We start from the raw sequence: 13429 nt of genomic DNA, 5'->3' as shown, positions 1-13429 counted from the left end.
AGTGTCTAAGTATTTAGTATTTTCCCTGATAGAGATTATTAGCATACCAGTAATAAGTAATTGCCTTTGTGAATTTCTGTACCATCGGCTAAACTTGCGGTTGATTGTACACAATTAAATGTTTGCACCGCTGATAGGTCATTCATTACCTGCACCACTTGTGACTGGAACCTTAGGTTCCGGGTAGTATGATATGAGGGTGCCAAATCACGAAATTGAGGGTTAGGGTCCAAGAAGGACACGTCTATTACCATCTGCGGCGGGCTTCTCTGACAAGCATTATTGGTCGGACATTGCGTCACCGTCAACGATTGGAATCTCCAAGTAAGTGGAACTATCCTTCGAAGACAGATCTAGCAAATACGTTGCATCAATTCGAAGGATTTGGGAGTTCAACCGCTCAAGATGAATATTTTCAGATTTCTTGGTAAGTTGATGTTAAGCAGCCAGACTTGGGCCCCTCTCCTAAATAATGAGGCGACTCACAGGCAGATTTCTATTGCCGGTGCATCTAAGGTTCATGTTAATAAATTTTTGCAGGCGACTTGTCGCATTTATTGAGTATCTTTATACTCCTACATAAAATGAAGACCTCGCGGTCATGCGCAGGCTTATCCTTTAAAAGTCAGGCGTTATATGCCGTTGTTTTCATTACTCGGTACCTAGGTGCGTTGGCCGATTCACGGTTTTATTTAAATAGAAGTAGACAAAGATTAAAAACTAATAGATATTAATATAGACCTTCTCTGGGGCAGGTACAGCTCACTTTACAATACTCTCATGAAGCTCTTCTTCATTGGATCATCACTCTCGATTCTTTATCTTATGAAAGTCAAATTCAGGCCTACACACGATCCCAACATCGACACATTCAAAATTGAGTACCTGCTATCTGGATCATTTATAATGTCCCTTATATTTACCTACAAGTATACGATTCCAGAGGTTCGTAGGCATATTTCTTACCGATGTAAGATAATCGATGAACTCACATATGCGACAGATTTTGTGGTCTTTCAGCATATGGTTGGAATCAGTCGCAATTCTTCCACAACTTTTCATGTTGCAGCGAACAGGCGAGGCCGAGTCGGTGACTACCCATTATTTGTTCGCACTCGGTGCGTACCGTGCCCTTTACATTCCGAACTGGATGTATCGATGGCTGGCGGAAGGACATGTTGATCCAATTGCCATTGTGGCTGGCATCATCCAGACCGGCCTATACTCCGATTTCTTCTATATCTATTACACGAAGTAAGTTTCCTGGAATAGACGAGACTGGGGAAACGTTGCTAACTCCGTGAACGCTTAGGGTCATGAAGGGGAAGAAGTTCGAGCTACCGCAATGAATTAAATTAAATATATTATTACTATGTAGCACAAGAACGAATAACGGAGAACGGCTGTTGGCGATGGATAGTTCGACTAGGATCAACGATCTGGAACATAAATGAACGATCATTAGGATAGACAGGGAAAGAATAATACGAAGTGCCAATATCCGTTCAATAAGGATAATTTTATAGGAAGGACGATAAATAAGATTTGACGATTGTAAGATAGACGGAAATAAGTTGGCAGCCGAAACACGGGCTGGTAGGATGAAGTAGACAGAAAGGAAATTACTTGCTTTGAAATGAACTTCGACTTTAACTTTCTATTGTAGTAGCCTGTATAAATTGACTATCTTGTAATGCTTTATTTTCCTCATTAAGCAACAATTCTTCTATTGAGAGGTTGGCCTCCGAATCCAACGCGAGTCGCAAAATTCTTCCAGCGGGCAGTTGATCTGTCTAATGTAGATTAATCTGGGTTCAGCCAAGGGTTCTTAACGCCGCATCCTCAAACGTCATTCCACTGCGAGTGAAGTAATAGCTACAAATTGTCAGGACTGGAACCATAAGGGCGGTTGGCCCCTTGCAGCGCGACCAAGGAAAATAAGACTACAGTACTTATGATCACCCTAACCCAAAGTGGCTGCTCTTGCATCATTCCCGATCGTTTCGTCGACAAGGATCCGAAAAGAGAATATACCAGTTTATCCAGATCTTTTGGGATCGACTATCACAATCACGTCTCATTGATCCAGCAGTAAGTCAAGAAGTAATATGTCTTATAACAACATCGGCCTTCCCACTCCGCGAGGTAGTGGCACCAGCGGATACATCACCCGCAATGTTTCCCATATTAAGCCGCGTGGACCGCCAGTTAAGCCCGGTAAAGACTTCGAAGATGCTTCGGACCTGGCTAGAGATGCTTGGCGGAAGGAGCCAGTGAAAGAGATTGTTGAACATGATTCAAAGCGGCAAATCGAAGTCAAATGCATGGAGTTGCGAGATCAGTTGGAGGATGAAGGGTAGGTATTTCTTTCATGACTCTGACCGAGTAGGTGGCGTCTGACGAGACGTGCTAACACGACATTATTAGAGCTGATGAAGAGGAAATTGAGAAACGGGTAGAATATTTGAGGGAGAGTTTAATCAGAAGATCCGAGAGAACACCTCAGAGAAGCTCGGTCCGAGATTTTAGATAGAAGGTTTGAATCTAAATCGAATAGAGGTCTCGGCAGATTAAGCCTATGCCACCTATCCGGGAATATTGATTTCTACCAGTGTTTATGTCATCTAGCTGGACATAATGTTGTTGTGTGACTTATTTGCGAGCAAACCGTCCTAGGAGCAACATACAATTCTCGCGCAAACCTTTTTTTTTGTAAGATAGGATTTTTGATTTACTGAACTCGGTGTAATAGGTATCATTTCATATAAATATATAAATATATATTGTGCATGCTATCTTACCCAGTCTGACTGGGATCTTACGTCAACAAGCGGCCGTCCCGCCCACTAGTTTATAATGTTGCTCCGAATAAATGGGATACTGTTAATAACTCTCAAAGCAAGTTGAACCTTATGTACAAGTAGATATCGAGTATTTATATACAATTGTAAGCAGAGTTGAGCATACGATATCAAGTTCATGTGGCCGAGAGTGTGCGATCCAAATCTTCGACCTTCATGTCTAGCACACATTTCAACAACCCACAGAACTAACAAGAACCAACGCCAAGTATCCATCTCCCGTGCCCATTAGTATCCACTGATCTGCCTTTCTATAACAATGCGAAAGAGAAGCTCAGTTTCTTTGGCTGTCGCCTGTGCCTGCCCTTCTATTCCTTAGCTCGTGCGTCATAATTTGGTTCTTCATGTTCTGCAACTTGGCTTCTCGTGCTTGGACCAACAGTCTTGCCCATTCCTCGTCCGTCTGTGGCAGATTTTTGCGTTCGTCTTCTCGTTTCAATTGCGCAATATATTGCTTCTCAATGTCTTCCTCGAGGCCTATGCCGAAGTAGTACATGAATCCAATCGGGAACAGTAGGTAGAATGTGAACTATATAGTTCGTTATACAAGAACTCTTCAACCATATATACGAGTGCCAGAGCCAAGTAGAGTAATGAATATGGGAACAAGATATTGATGGAACGTACCCTAACAAGTTCTAGGTTGCCGCCTGCGAACATGCGATTAAACCGCGCACGGAAACTCGACATTGTTATCGTCTCACCGATACCAGTAATTCAATATCACGCCTACTTGCGCTTTCAATATCACTACTTGCAGGTAGATTGAATGTGGATGTAGGAAGAAAATGATCTAGATTCAAAATTTGAGTGACCCAAAATTCTTCGTTCGACCAGGCTTCCTTTTGTCCCAGCCAGGCCGACAGAGCTAATTATTTCCAGTCGCACAGGTCACTTCTGCGTTCCTTGGCCACCAACAATTTGTAATAACACGAACATCGAAAATAGTATTATCGCGGTCATTCTCCACTGCCACGACGAGTCACATATCTACTGTGGTCGTATACTGAGCTTTGGACTAAATATCAAGCTGTCGCCTTGTATGCCAATATATTTTGGCATGATCGATATTGTCACACGGAATCGTGTCTAAAAAGTGGGGTGAAGTGACGTCTCAGCAAGGTATGCGTGGGAACTACACAGCAGCGGGTAGCGCTATATACAGAATATAAAAATCCATATTAACGTGTGTTATTCTAGCATTCTCGTGCAAGGCAGCGACTGTTGTTCACGCTCGGCCACTAATCAGTAGCGTCGACGACCGACTGCAGAAGCTTTAGCTTGATCTAGTCATTTGTAGTCACTGGGTGCCATGTCTTTGAAACGGCAGAATGGTACTACATCTCCGACGTCGTCCCACATCTCGTCAACTAGTCCGCCGAGTTTACGACGAAAACTAGAAGAAGGCGAGATTTTACAAATAGCTAGGCCATCACAGCATCCACCATGGGGCCAGCCGGCAGCGCCAAACAGTGACTCCTCAACGCAAACGTACGAAAGCTCAACTCCGGCGCAGAATGCAAACGGAGGCAAACCGGAAGGTGAGTTTCGTAGCCGACCACAATCAACATCGACATCGGCAGCGGCACACTCTGCGTCAGGTCATACTGTGGTGCCGACAAAGCATTCATTTTGTGGATGCACATTCGTCAAACAAGAATATGAAGAGCTGGGAAAGCTCGGAGAAGGCACGTTTGGGTAAGCATTCATCAACAGTCAGCGATGTGGATGACTGCTAAGGTTTGACAGTGAGGTATATAAGGCGCGACATCGGCGCACAGGAAGATTGGTGGCGTTGAAGAAAATATTGATGCATAACGAGAAAGAAGGCGTAAGTTCTCGGAGTCTGACTATCCTTTTCTCGAAGATCGAGAGTAACCCGGCGTTAGTTTCCGATTACTGCAATACGTGAAATTCGCATCTTGAAACAATTATCACATAAGAACGTGATTCCGTTGCTCGAAATGTCGATTGAACGTGCAGTGTGGGATAAGAACACGAAACGAAGGGGTCAGATATATATGGTCACTCCGTATATGGACCACGATCTGGCAGGATTACTGGAGAATCCGCATGTTTCATTTAGCATTGCGCAAATTAAATGCTACATGATCCAGCTACTGAAAGGAACTAAGTATTTACATGACGTATGCTTGTTGTAGTTTTTATTTCAGATGTCATGCAATACAGAGCTAATAATTCTTAGAATCGAATTTTACATCGAGATATGAAAGGTATCGTAAGGCTGTCATTTCAGATGGATAACAAACGCTAAAATTTTTCAGCCGCAAACTTGTTGATAGACAATCGAGGCGTACTTAAAGTGGCGGACTTCGGTCTTGCCAGGAAGTTTGAGGAAGATCCACCTGTGGCAGGTTCCAACGGCGCAGGCCTTGCACGCCGTGAATATACAAATTGTGTGGTCACACGCTGGTATCGTCCGCCTGAATTACTTTTAGGTGAACGGCGCTATACTTCGGCTATTGATTTATGGGGTGTTGGGTATGTATCGATTGTACATGTAAGGAGAGAGCTGGACTCACCATGTCTAAGGTGTATACTTGGGGAGATGTATAGGCACAAGCCGATCTTAGCAGGAAATTCTGATTTAGATCAGATCCGTCGAATTTTTCAGCTCTGCGGATCGCCGACTCAGGAGACAATGCCAGGCTGGGACCGGCTACCTGACGCAGGCACGATCAAGCTGTACGACTTCCCTCGTACTCTTGAATCTGAATACGACGAGTAAGTCCTTGTCAGGTATGGCATACCACTTAACGTGCATTTCGTTAACATCAGACTAGATTGGGACCCCAGGGCGTGTCGCTACTTTCGGATTTACTAACGTTGGATCCATGTCGGAGAATAACTGCTGTATCAGCACTTTCCCATCCATACTTCACTACCAAACCACTTCCAGCTATGCCTCAGGAGCTGCCAATGTATGACTCTTCTCATGAATATGATCGGAGAAATTTTCAGCAACAGAAAGATTACGCCCCTCCCCCACGGGGTCGCTGGTGATGGCTGTGCAACAATAACCTGATTGGCCGATAGATGGCATATGTTGCGGTGACGTGATGATTGTATTATATGGAGCATGGCAATTTGTGTATGCATTGCCGGTGTACGCTGATAGAAGCAGACGCGCATAGGCTTGGGAGTTCTTTTGGGAATTGTAAATATACATGTTCGACGAAACGTATGAACAGTTCTTCAAGCTCAGTACTAGAGACCTATATCAATGTCATATATGAACACAATGTACCTGTGAATTCTTTAGAGCGCGAAGTTACTGCAGGCTTAACATCTCATTGGCCGGCATAGCGAAATGACAGGGTTGCCTGGCCTAAAACTCAGGGGTTCCCGCGTGGTCACAGAATCGATATCCGGGGCTGTCCCGACAGCCTCGCATGACAGCCTTCTTGAGGATCCATCTGACTGTTGTATCTACACCATCGTTGCTGCTTTAAATATCTGAGTCTCCAGAGATTTTGAAAGAGCGATTGCGTTCGCGCCCATCTTGTAGCGCATTCCTTGACAGCAATCCTGATCATTTAATTACCCATTACTTTCTCTGGCCGCAATTTGAACACTGCGCGATGACCTTCGAGGAGGAAGAGACATCTCTTCTTGAGCATCCCGTTGAGCTGTGGAGATATAACCATCCTGAGAAAACCGAGGCATGGCACTTTTTGGAGTTGATAAATAACAAATACGGAACGGAATTAAGTACGCCTCATTCAGTCTAGCAGACTTATTTCGCCGTTGGTACTCATAAGATTCTGACGCTTTTGTCACAGAGACTTACCAAGAATTGTATCAATGGTCAATTGATAATATATCTATGTTTTGGAGAGAAGTTTGGGATTTCACACACATTGTAGCGTCACATCCGTATACATCTGTAAGCCAAGTCTCTAATGCTGGTCCTTTCTCCACAATTCACTAACGAGACAACTTTACAGGTAGTTGACACCACTGCACCGATGTTCCCTCGCCCACAATTCTTCCCTGGTGCGAAACTATCTTACGCACAGAACCTACTGTTTCCAGTCCCTACTGTCGATCCCGAATCTACAGCTGTCATTTCCGTCACAGAGTTCACGAAGGAAAATGTGACATGGAAAGAACTGCGCGATCGAGTACGTAAGTTGTCGACGGCAATGCGTGAGTTTGGTGTCAAACCAGCGGATCGGGTTGCTGCTTATGTCTCTAACAACGTCTCCACGCTTGTTTCACTTCTTGCTACATCTGCGGTCGGTGCTATCTGGTCCTCAATGTCCTCTGAGATTGGTTCTGTCGCTGTAATTGAACGTCTATCGCAAATCCAGCCAGTCTTAATGTTTGCGGACAACGCATCATTGTACAACCAAAAGGTATTTGACAATCTTCCGAAAGTATCAGAGATTGTAATGCAATTACCCAGTCTGAAGGCGCTTATTGTCAACGAGACGTCAGACCTGCAGCAAATCGACCTGGACTCTGTCAAGCCGATAAATGGTATTGCTATGTTGTCAGACAAGTTTGTGGAACGCGTGAGAGCAGACGCAGCTTTAGAGTTTGAGATGCTGGATTTCGATCATCCATTATTCATTGTCTATTCATCGGGTACAACCGGTAAACCGAAATGTATTGTCCACGGCCAAGGCGTACGATTCAATAATTATAACTAGCATTCTGGCGACATACTGACTTGGCTAGGGCACATTGTTACAGCATAAGAAAGAGCATTTGATTCATATGGACATGAAGGCCGGTGACGTATTTTTCCAGTACACTACGTGCTCCTGGATGATGTGGCAATGGCTCATTTCGGGACTTGCTTCAGGAGCTACATTGGTACTGTACGATGGTTCGCCATTCCAGCCAATTGGTGAGATGTCTATGTTTAAATTAATTGACGAGCTTGGGTATGTCTATAGACTTCGCTATGCAATCGATTACTAATTGGTTGATAGAGTCAAATATTTCGGTACATCCGCAAAATATCTCTCGTTATTAGAAGAAAAGCATTCCAAGCCCAGTAAGCTCTCATTCGACAGATAGCGTCACTGTCACTAACGGTCTCCTACAGAGAATACCTATGCTCTCTCGAAACTAGCAGTGATAACGTCCACTGGTTCAGTTCTGAGCCCTTCGACGTTCTCGTATGTCTACAAAGCATTTGGCCCCATCCTCCTCGCTAGTATTACAGGAGGCACTGACATTCTTTCCCTGTTTGGCGCGCCTTCGCTTTTGGTCCCAGTATATAAAGGCGAAGTCCAATGCCGCGGCCTCGGAATGGCGGTCGAGGTCTGGGATCAAGATGGCAAGAAGATAGAAACCGATGAGCCAGGTGATTTGGTTTGCGTGACGGCTTTTCCATGTATGCCGGTCATGTTTTGGAACGACAAAGACGGTGCGAGGTATAGGGCCAGTTATTTCGAGAGATTTGAAGGTAACTCTGCTTGTCATATTATTGCCATAGTGAGTGGCTAAAGTCGTACAGGAATCTGGCACCATGGCGATTTCGTCAGATTATCGTTGAAGACTGGTGGATTGGTCATGTTGGGACGATCAGACGGTGTTTTGAAGCCTGGCGGTGTGAGATTCGGTTCAAGTGAGATCTACAACGTGCTCACAAAAGGATATCCCTCAGTGGTCGAGGACGCCCTGTGCGTCGGTATGAAACGATCCGAAGATATCGACGAAGTTGTTGTCTTGTTTGTGAAATTGCAACCGTCCATTTCGTTCACTGAGGATTTGGTCAAGAATATAAGGTTGACAATTCGAACGCAGTTGTCCCCTCGTCACGTACCGGCCATTATCGACCAGACACCGGAGATACCGTACACCGCCAATGGCAAGAAAACCGAAACCATTATTAAGAGTATTATTTCGAAAAGCAAAATCACGGTTGGTGCGAGCGTTGCAAACTCGCATTGTTTGGACTGGTATAAGGATTGGGCTGCTAGACATTAGAAATTTACCATGCGTTAACGGATGGAATATGGAGCTAATGGGCATAGCGTAAGGATAATATATTCCTAAGTAAACCTAGATCGATGATACAATAGATGAGCAAGTCTGAGAGTATGAAATTCCCTGATTCGCAAGTACGATGGTCTCCGTGAGTAATAATCGCACGTCCAGTTATAACACACATGTGGCCCTGCTATAACGGAGCATCAATCAAGCGTTTCAATTTGTGATCAGTCAGTGTCTGCCACATGAACTAGCAAACTTAATGGAAGCAGCACAATGGAAACTTGTCATCGTATTATCAAGTTACGATTTATTCCAATGCGATATCATCCTCCTCTCCCTCCGGTTCATTCTCATCATCGAGGTCGCTCTCCACGTCCCCGGTGTCTTCGTTTTTCTCCGGTAGCTCGCCAGATTCGCACGCGTCGATCCATTCACTGTAAATATCAACCGGAACTGATAATGCTAGGCAAATTGAGTTAACTTGGCCACAATTTTGTCGAACAAAGATCACAGAAACCATACAGTTTGTTTGAGTTTGAAAATTCTGGCCGCAAACTTTGCAATTCAAAAACCCAAGCTTTAACTTCTTGTCTATCCTACAGACTACGCTTTTCTCGTGGTTGCAAAACAAACAAGAGAACACTGTAGGAAGGGGTTCGCGTTTCCGTGGACCCTGTGGTTTGCGAGTCGATTTCTTCCTTTTACCCTACACAGAACGTCGTTAGTAAACCCAAATAAATAACAGTGAAGATTGCGTACCATGATCTTCTAGTATTGATCCGGAGAGGTCCCACAGGAAATGTCGAGAACCAGATTAGTGATCTGCCAGACTACCAAATACTATGCTGAATCTGACATCAGCTGTCGAAATTTACCCTGCCTTTTGTGGATGTCGCGGCTAGACGTGTGGCGTATTGTTCCTCTGTAGGTCGGTTGTGTAGCCGGCACCCGTTTAGATCATCGTCGCATACGTCATCGGCCGCATTTACATGAGACGCAGGAAAAGTAATGGCAATGCACTGTAGCTGGGATTAGTAAATCGCAGACAGATTGAGGGCAATTGTTAATGGTGGGTTATCGTAAGGCAAGGGAGTACCCGTGGTGCCAGCTGGTGCTAGTGAAGTACAGTACTAAAGCGGCAGGAGGGGAGCCTTGACAGGCCAAGATCCTGTCTATACAGAAGATACTGCGCCAAGAGAGCAAGACTGGAGCCTTGATATGTGCCGTCACGGCTTCGTTTGACGTTACGTTTTACCTCCGAGATACTTTGTTTTTCCATAGGTTTTTGAATTTCCCGGAGCATTTACCTACGCCGTTGTCCAAATGAATGTTCCCTTCATTTCTATATATTCTCAAATCTTCACATGCAAGCGCGCTACAAGTCCTTGTCCTGCATGCTAGGTGGTGCCCGATGAAAATGTCGAGATTGGTCACGTCTAATACAAGCGAGCGCCAAGCAAGTAACAAATAAAATACTTTACAATACCGAAAGTTAAGCCCACGCCTTCACGATTTATACTGTCGTTGGCGGAAATATTGTGACGGCCGAGATATCATTTATTGACTTCATTAATCAGGGGCAGTGACGTGTCTAATCGGACGAATGCGGCTGTTCCCGAGACTCGTCCTAGGCCGACGACAGTTCAGAAGTTCGGTGCTACCATTGTGAAGTCATCGGCGGGCGACTCAACAAATCCGGGACAAGCGGAACGTTGACCATCGCTGCTTTAAGGAATGGCGTTAATTTAGAACGTGGGTTTAGAACGTGGAGACGTTCGCGTGATACAATGACCCATACCTCGAAGCCATAGGACTTCTGGTGTTAAACAGCGCAAGGGCAATACGATAATGCCATAGAGCAGACCAGCACGCGCGCATATTGGGAGTTTCAGCCGCACGGCACAGGTGATGTTCTGTCGGGGCAGTGGCGGTCATTCTGCCTCTTCCTAAATAAACAGGCTCCGCCTCTCCCGCCTTTTGTTCTCTTTCACACTGTCTTTGTGCCCGTTATTCTGTATTCAAGGCCTTCTGCTTAAGTCGTCTTATAAATATTGCTAGTTAGAGCAAATAAAGCTACTAGGCAGCATTAACATGATGCCGCCGTCATTGTCAGCCGACATGTCGGCTGTCCTTACTCAGATCCTGTCGACCGTACAGGCGATTCAGGCTGATTATAAGACCCTCTCAGAAAAAGTAAGGTTATTGATCCAACTGGAAATAATTCCGTAGGCATTTAGTAAAGTTGGCCAGGTTATTTCAGTTGTTTTTTGGCTACTTTCCCGTCGTTTTGTTATATATTCCGATGCAGACTAACTAACGTTTCGTTATGTCTAGATTGACGTGTCCAACGAGTCTACGTCTCAGGCCATCCGCAACTTGGAAGCACGCATGGATGCACTTCGGGCAACTACTGCCAACGACAGTGCGAACATCAGCCCTTCTGCTCCGGTGCTGCCAATTGTGGCGCTAATTCCTCCGCTCTCCGTAGCGCCGTCCGAGCCTAGTCCGCCCATCTCTCCTCAGTTGCTTGCAGAGTCGCCAATAAGCGACTCGGTTCTCGAAGGAAGTAAGAAGAAGAGTACTGCTACGTAAGCGTGACGCTGTGCATTTGGCACATACAATGTACGGAGATACTGACGTATGTGCTGTTTAGTGAGAAGTGGGGAAACCGCATCGTTCTGACGACATACCCCAGTCAATCAGGTATTGATCCTATTCCGTTGCAATGGGGTGCGAGTGACCCACGCGTTCGAGGACCTGTTGTGGTGTCTCGTAGTCTCTCTACTGTTCGCAAGCGCAACGGTAAGATATCTTCTTACAGAACCTCAAATTGTTACTGACGGGAATATGATTTAGCTGTCGGTGCTCATTCCGGATCTTACGGCATTTACCATGCTTTAGCTGTTGCTATCGACGAGCTCAATTTGAACCACAAGCCGGATTTTACTAACACGGAGCCTCCTGTCGCCATTGGTCCGTTCCCTCAGTGGGGCGACGTTGATAAGATAGTGGCAATGGACCCCTTTGGTCACTTAGCGCCGTGGTTATTCAAAGATTACATAAATGATGGAGTTGAGATAAGACCCACAATTGCTGTCACTAAAGCTCATATGAGACTTTATGAAATTGAGGATGAAGTTAAGAAGGGAAAGTTGCGAGTTGATGGTAAGATTGTCATCAATGAGCACGGCGATCTGACGGTTACGAAGGTTGCTGTTGAACCTGTCTGGTATCTTCCTGGTGTTGCCAAGAGGTTTGGCATCAATGAAGGCACACTCCGACGCGCTTTGTTTGAAGACACCGGCGGATCATACCCTGAGCTTATCACTCGTCCGGATATCAAGGTGTTTTTGCCTCCAATTGGGGGGTTGACAGCTTATATCTTCGGAGACCCTGCAAAGACCGCTGATCCTAAATGCCGGCTTGCACTTCGTGTTCACGATGAATGCAATGGCAGTGACGTCTTCGGTAGCGATATTTGCACTTGCCGACCGTACCTTCTATTCGGTATCTCTGAGGCTGTCAAAGAGGCTCAGAATGGCGGCAGCGGTGTTGTAATCTACTTCCGTAAGGAAGGGCGCGCACTCGGAGAGGTTACGAAATACCTGGTGTACAATGCTCGCAAGCGAATGGGTGATAGCGCTGCAGAATATTTCACCAGAACGGAAAATATTGCCGGCGTTAAGGATATGCGTTTTCAGGCGTTGATGCCCGATATCCTGCACTTCCTTGGAATCAAGAAGATCGATCGTATGCTTTCTATGTCAAACATGAAGTATGACGCGATTGTCAATCAGGGTATTCCTATCTACGAACGAGTCCCAATTCCCGAAGAGCTCATTCCTGAGGATTCCCGTGTTGAAATTGACGCAAAGATTCATGCGGGATATTTCACTTCCGGAAAAGTTCTCACTCTGGAAGAACTGTCGGCAGTCAAAGGACGCCAGTGGGAAGACGTCGACCACTGATCTTACGGATACAGTCCGGTCGCCACAATAATATGTACATGTTCTCCCTCTTTGATTTGGAATATGCGTTTTTGTGATTTTGACAAGTTTAGACAGTCAAGGCGCATTCGGGGGGAGTTTTGTTTGGTTTCTGTCATGGATTACTTTAGAATTTGGGAATTGGTATCCTTGTCGTTGGACTTCTATAGTCGACGAAACAAAACAGGCATGCCCAAAAGAGAATACGTATTGTATAAAATGCATTGGATGATTTCCAGAGTGCGAATCTCGCATATACAAGACTTGACTCCTGCCCCTATATGTACAATCATTATAGACCCAAAACTAAATAACAAAATTGGTAATCAAAAATACATAACTCCATTTACCAGCCGATACCTATAAATGGCTAAATTCGCCGTACAAGCATTTATGTTACAAAGATACTACTCCAAACTTATTGGGAATACAGCAGGGGCGGCGCATATTTGGTCCAACGGGCTTATTTGTTTTGTTTGATTGTTGAGGTTTGCAGTATTACGTTGTAGGCGCATGACATTATATGTATCTTATTTATCATTCTATTTATTGCCCTATTATTAAAGAAGAAACATCGGAACCCTATCCGCTATTCCTCTTCGGGACTCATTT

The 13429-nt window shown here is 45.0% G+C and overlaps 7 protein-coding genes across 7 annotated transcripts; 5 read left to right on the top strand and 2 right to left on the bottom strand.

Moving 5' to 3' along the window:
* Positions 1–584: 584 nt before the first annotated feature.
* V1508DRAFT_395415 (ER lumen protein retaining receptor-domain-containing protein) lies at positions 585–1349 on the top strand (the record flags this gene model as incomplete). Its single annotated transcript, XM_066938052.1, has 4 exons — positions 585–666; positions 740–945; positions 1004–1254; positions 1313–1349. 4 exons carry the CDS (start codon positions 585–587, stop codon positions 1347–1349), a joined length of 576 nt encoding a protein of 191 aa, XP_066798101.1.
* A 436-nt stretch (positions 1350–1785) lies between these two features.
* On the top strand, positions 1786–2936 carry V1508DRAFT_247548 (cwf21 domain-containing protein). The gene is made up of 2 exons (XM_066936376.1): positions 1786–2356; positions 2428–2936. Exons 1-2 carry the CDS (start codon positions 2109–2111, stop codon positions 2531–2533), a joined length of 354 nt encoding a protein of 117 aa, XP_066798100.1. The 5' UTR covers positions 1786–2108; the 3' UTR covers positions 2534–2936.
* V1508DRAFT_411134 (uncharacterized protein) lies at positions 2766–3799 on the bottom strand. Its single transcript, XM_066939419.1, has 2 exons — positions 3489–3799; positions 2766–3390 (listed from the first exon to the last, which is right to left on the bottom strand). Exons 1-2 carry the CDS (start codon positions 3549–3551, stop codon positions 3136–3138), a joined length of 318 nt encoding a protein of 105 aa, XP_066798099.1. The 5' UTR covers positions 3552–3799; the 3' UTR covers positions 2766–3135.
* On the top strand, positions 3774–6143 carry V1508DRAFT_411133 (kinase-like domain-containing protein). The gene is made up of 8 exons (XM_066939418.1): positions 3774–3983; positions 4062–4559; positions 4611–4692; positions 4751–5008; positions 5068–5095; positions 5147–5363; positions 5415–5606; positions 5666–6143. The coding sequence occupies exons 2-8, from the start codon at positions 4174–4176 to the stop codon at positions 5883–5885; spliced, it is 1383 nt and encodes a 460-aa protein (XP_066798098.1). The 5' UTR covers positions 3774–3983; positions 4062–4173; the 3' UTR covers positions 5886–6143.
* Positions 6144–6260: 117 nt separating this feature from the next.
* V1508DRAFT_411128 (uncharacterized protein) lies at positions 6261–8936 on the top strand. The gene is made up of 7 exons (XM_066939417.1): positions 6261–6593; positions 6665–6768; positions 6830–7513; positions 7566–7774; positions 7823–7887; positions 7939–8301; positions 8353–8936. Exons 1-7 carry the CDS (start codon positions 6464–6466, stop codon positions 8823–8825), a joined length of 2028 nt encoding a protein of 675 aa, XP_066798097.1. The 5' UTR covers positions 6261–6463; the 3' UTR covers positions 8826–8936.
* Positions 8869–10000, bottom strand: V1508DRAFT_411124 (transcription elongation factor Elf1 like-domain-containing protein). The gene is made up of 3 exons (XM_066939416.1): positions 9591–10000; positions 9354–9537; positions 8869–9293 (listed from the first exon to the last, which is right to left on the bottom strand). Exons 1-3 carry the CDS (start codon positions 9591–9593, stop codon positions 9139–9141), a joined length of 342 nt encoding a protein of 113 aa, XP_066798096.1. The 5' UTR covers positions 9594–10000; the 3' UTR covers positions 8869–9138.
* A 789-nt stretch (positions 10001–10789) lies between these two features.
* V1508DRAFT_411121 (GTP cyclohydrolase N terminal-domain-containing protein) lies at positions 10790–13120 on the top strand. Its single transcript, XM_066939415.1, has 3 exons — positions 10790–11419; positions 11485–11633; positions 11688–13120. Exons 1-3 carry the CDS (start codon positions 11220–11222, stop codon positions 12797–12799), a joined length of 1461 nt encoding a protein of 486 aa, XP_066798095.1. The 5' UTR covers positions 10790–11219; the 3' UTR covers positions 12800–13120.
* The last annotated feature ends 309 nt before the right edge of the window (positions 13121–13429 follow it).

Source organism: Lipomyces doorenjongii (genome assembly GCF_038497915.1).
Source record: "Lipomyces doorenjongii strain NRRL Y-27504 unplaced genomic scaffold V1508scaffold_6, whole genome shotgun sequence".
NCBI lineage: Eukaryota > Fungi > Ascomycota > Lipomycetes > Lipomycetales > Lipomycetaceae > Lipomyces > Lipomyces doorenjongii.
The sequence above is the reverse complement of the archived record's forward strand: the minus strand, read 5'-3'. Positions and strand labels throughout refer to the sequence as shown.

Excerpts from the sequence above, each read along its gene's own strand:
- V1508DRAFT_247548 (XM_066936376.1), top strand. The coding sequence starts at position 2,109 with ATGTCTTATAACAACATCGGCCTTCCCACTCCGCGAGGTAGTGGCACC. Across the intron at positions 2,357-2,427 it reads GATCAGTTGGAGGATGAAGG|AGCTGATGAAGAGGAAATTG; the intron begins GTAGGTATTTCT and ends CGACATTATTAG.
- V1508DRAFT_411134 (XM_066939419.1), bottom strand. The coding sequence starts at position 3,551 with ATGTCGAGTTTCCGTGCGCGGTTTAATCGCATGTTCGCAGGCGGCAAC. Across the intron at positions 3,391-3,488 it reads GCAACCTAGAACTTGTTAGG|TTCACATTCTACCTACTGTT; the intron begins GTACGTTCCATC and ends CGAACTATATAG.
- V1508DRAFT_411133 (XM_066939418.1), top strand. The coding sequence starts at position 4,174 with ATGTCTTTGAAACGGCAGAATGGTACTACATCTCCGACGTCGTCCCAC. Across the intron at positions 4,560-4,610 it reads CTCGGAGAAGGCACGTTTGG|TGAGGTATATAAGGCGCGAC; the intron begins GTAAGCATTCAT and ends AAGGTTTGACAG. Across the intron at positions 5,364-5,414 it reads ATTGATTTATGGGGTGTTGG|GTGTATACTTGGGGAGATGT; the intron begins GTATGTATCGAT and ends ACCATGTCTAAG.
- V1508DRAFT_411128 (XM_066939417.1), top strand. The coding sequence starts at position 6,464 with ATGACCTTCGAGGAGGAAGAGACATCTCTTCTTGAGCATCCCGTTGAG. Across the intron at positions 6,594-6,664 it reads CAAATACGGAACGGAATTAA|AGACTTACCAAGAATTGTAT; the intron begins GTACGCCTCATT and ends CTTTTGTCACAG. Across the intron at positions 7,514-7,565 it reads GTATTGTCCACGGCCAAGGC|GGCACATTGTTACAGCATAA; the intron begins GTACGATTCAAT and ends TGACTTGGCTAG.
- V1508DRAFT_411124 (XM_066939416.1), bottom strand. Across the intron at positions 9,294-9,353 it reads TTTTCAAACTCAAACAAACT|CATTATCAGTTCCGGTTGAT; the intron begins GTATGGTTTCTG and ends CAATTTGCCTAG.
- V1508DRAFT_411121 (XM_066939415.1), top strand. The coding sequence starts at position 11,220 with ATGGATGCACTTCGGGCAACTACTGCCAACGACAGTGCGAACATCAGC. Across the intron at positions 11,420-11,484 it reads AAGAAGAAGAGTACTGCTAC|TGAGAAGTGGGGAAACCGCA; the intron begins GTAAGCGTGACG and ends TGTGCTGTTTAG. Across the intron at positions 11,634-11,687 it reads TACTGTTCGCAAGCGCAACG|CTGTCGGTGCTCATTCCGGA; the intron begins GTAAGATATCTT and ends AATATGATTTAG.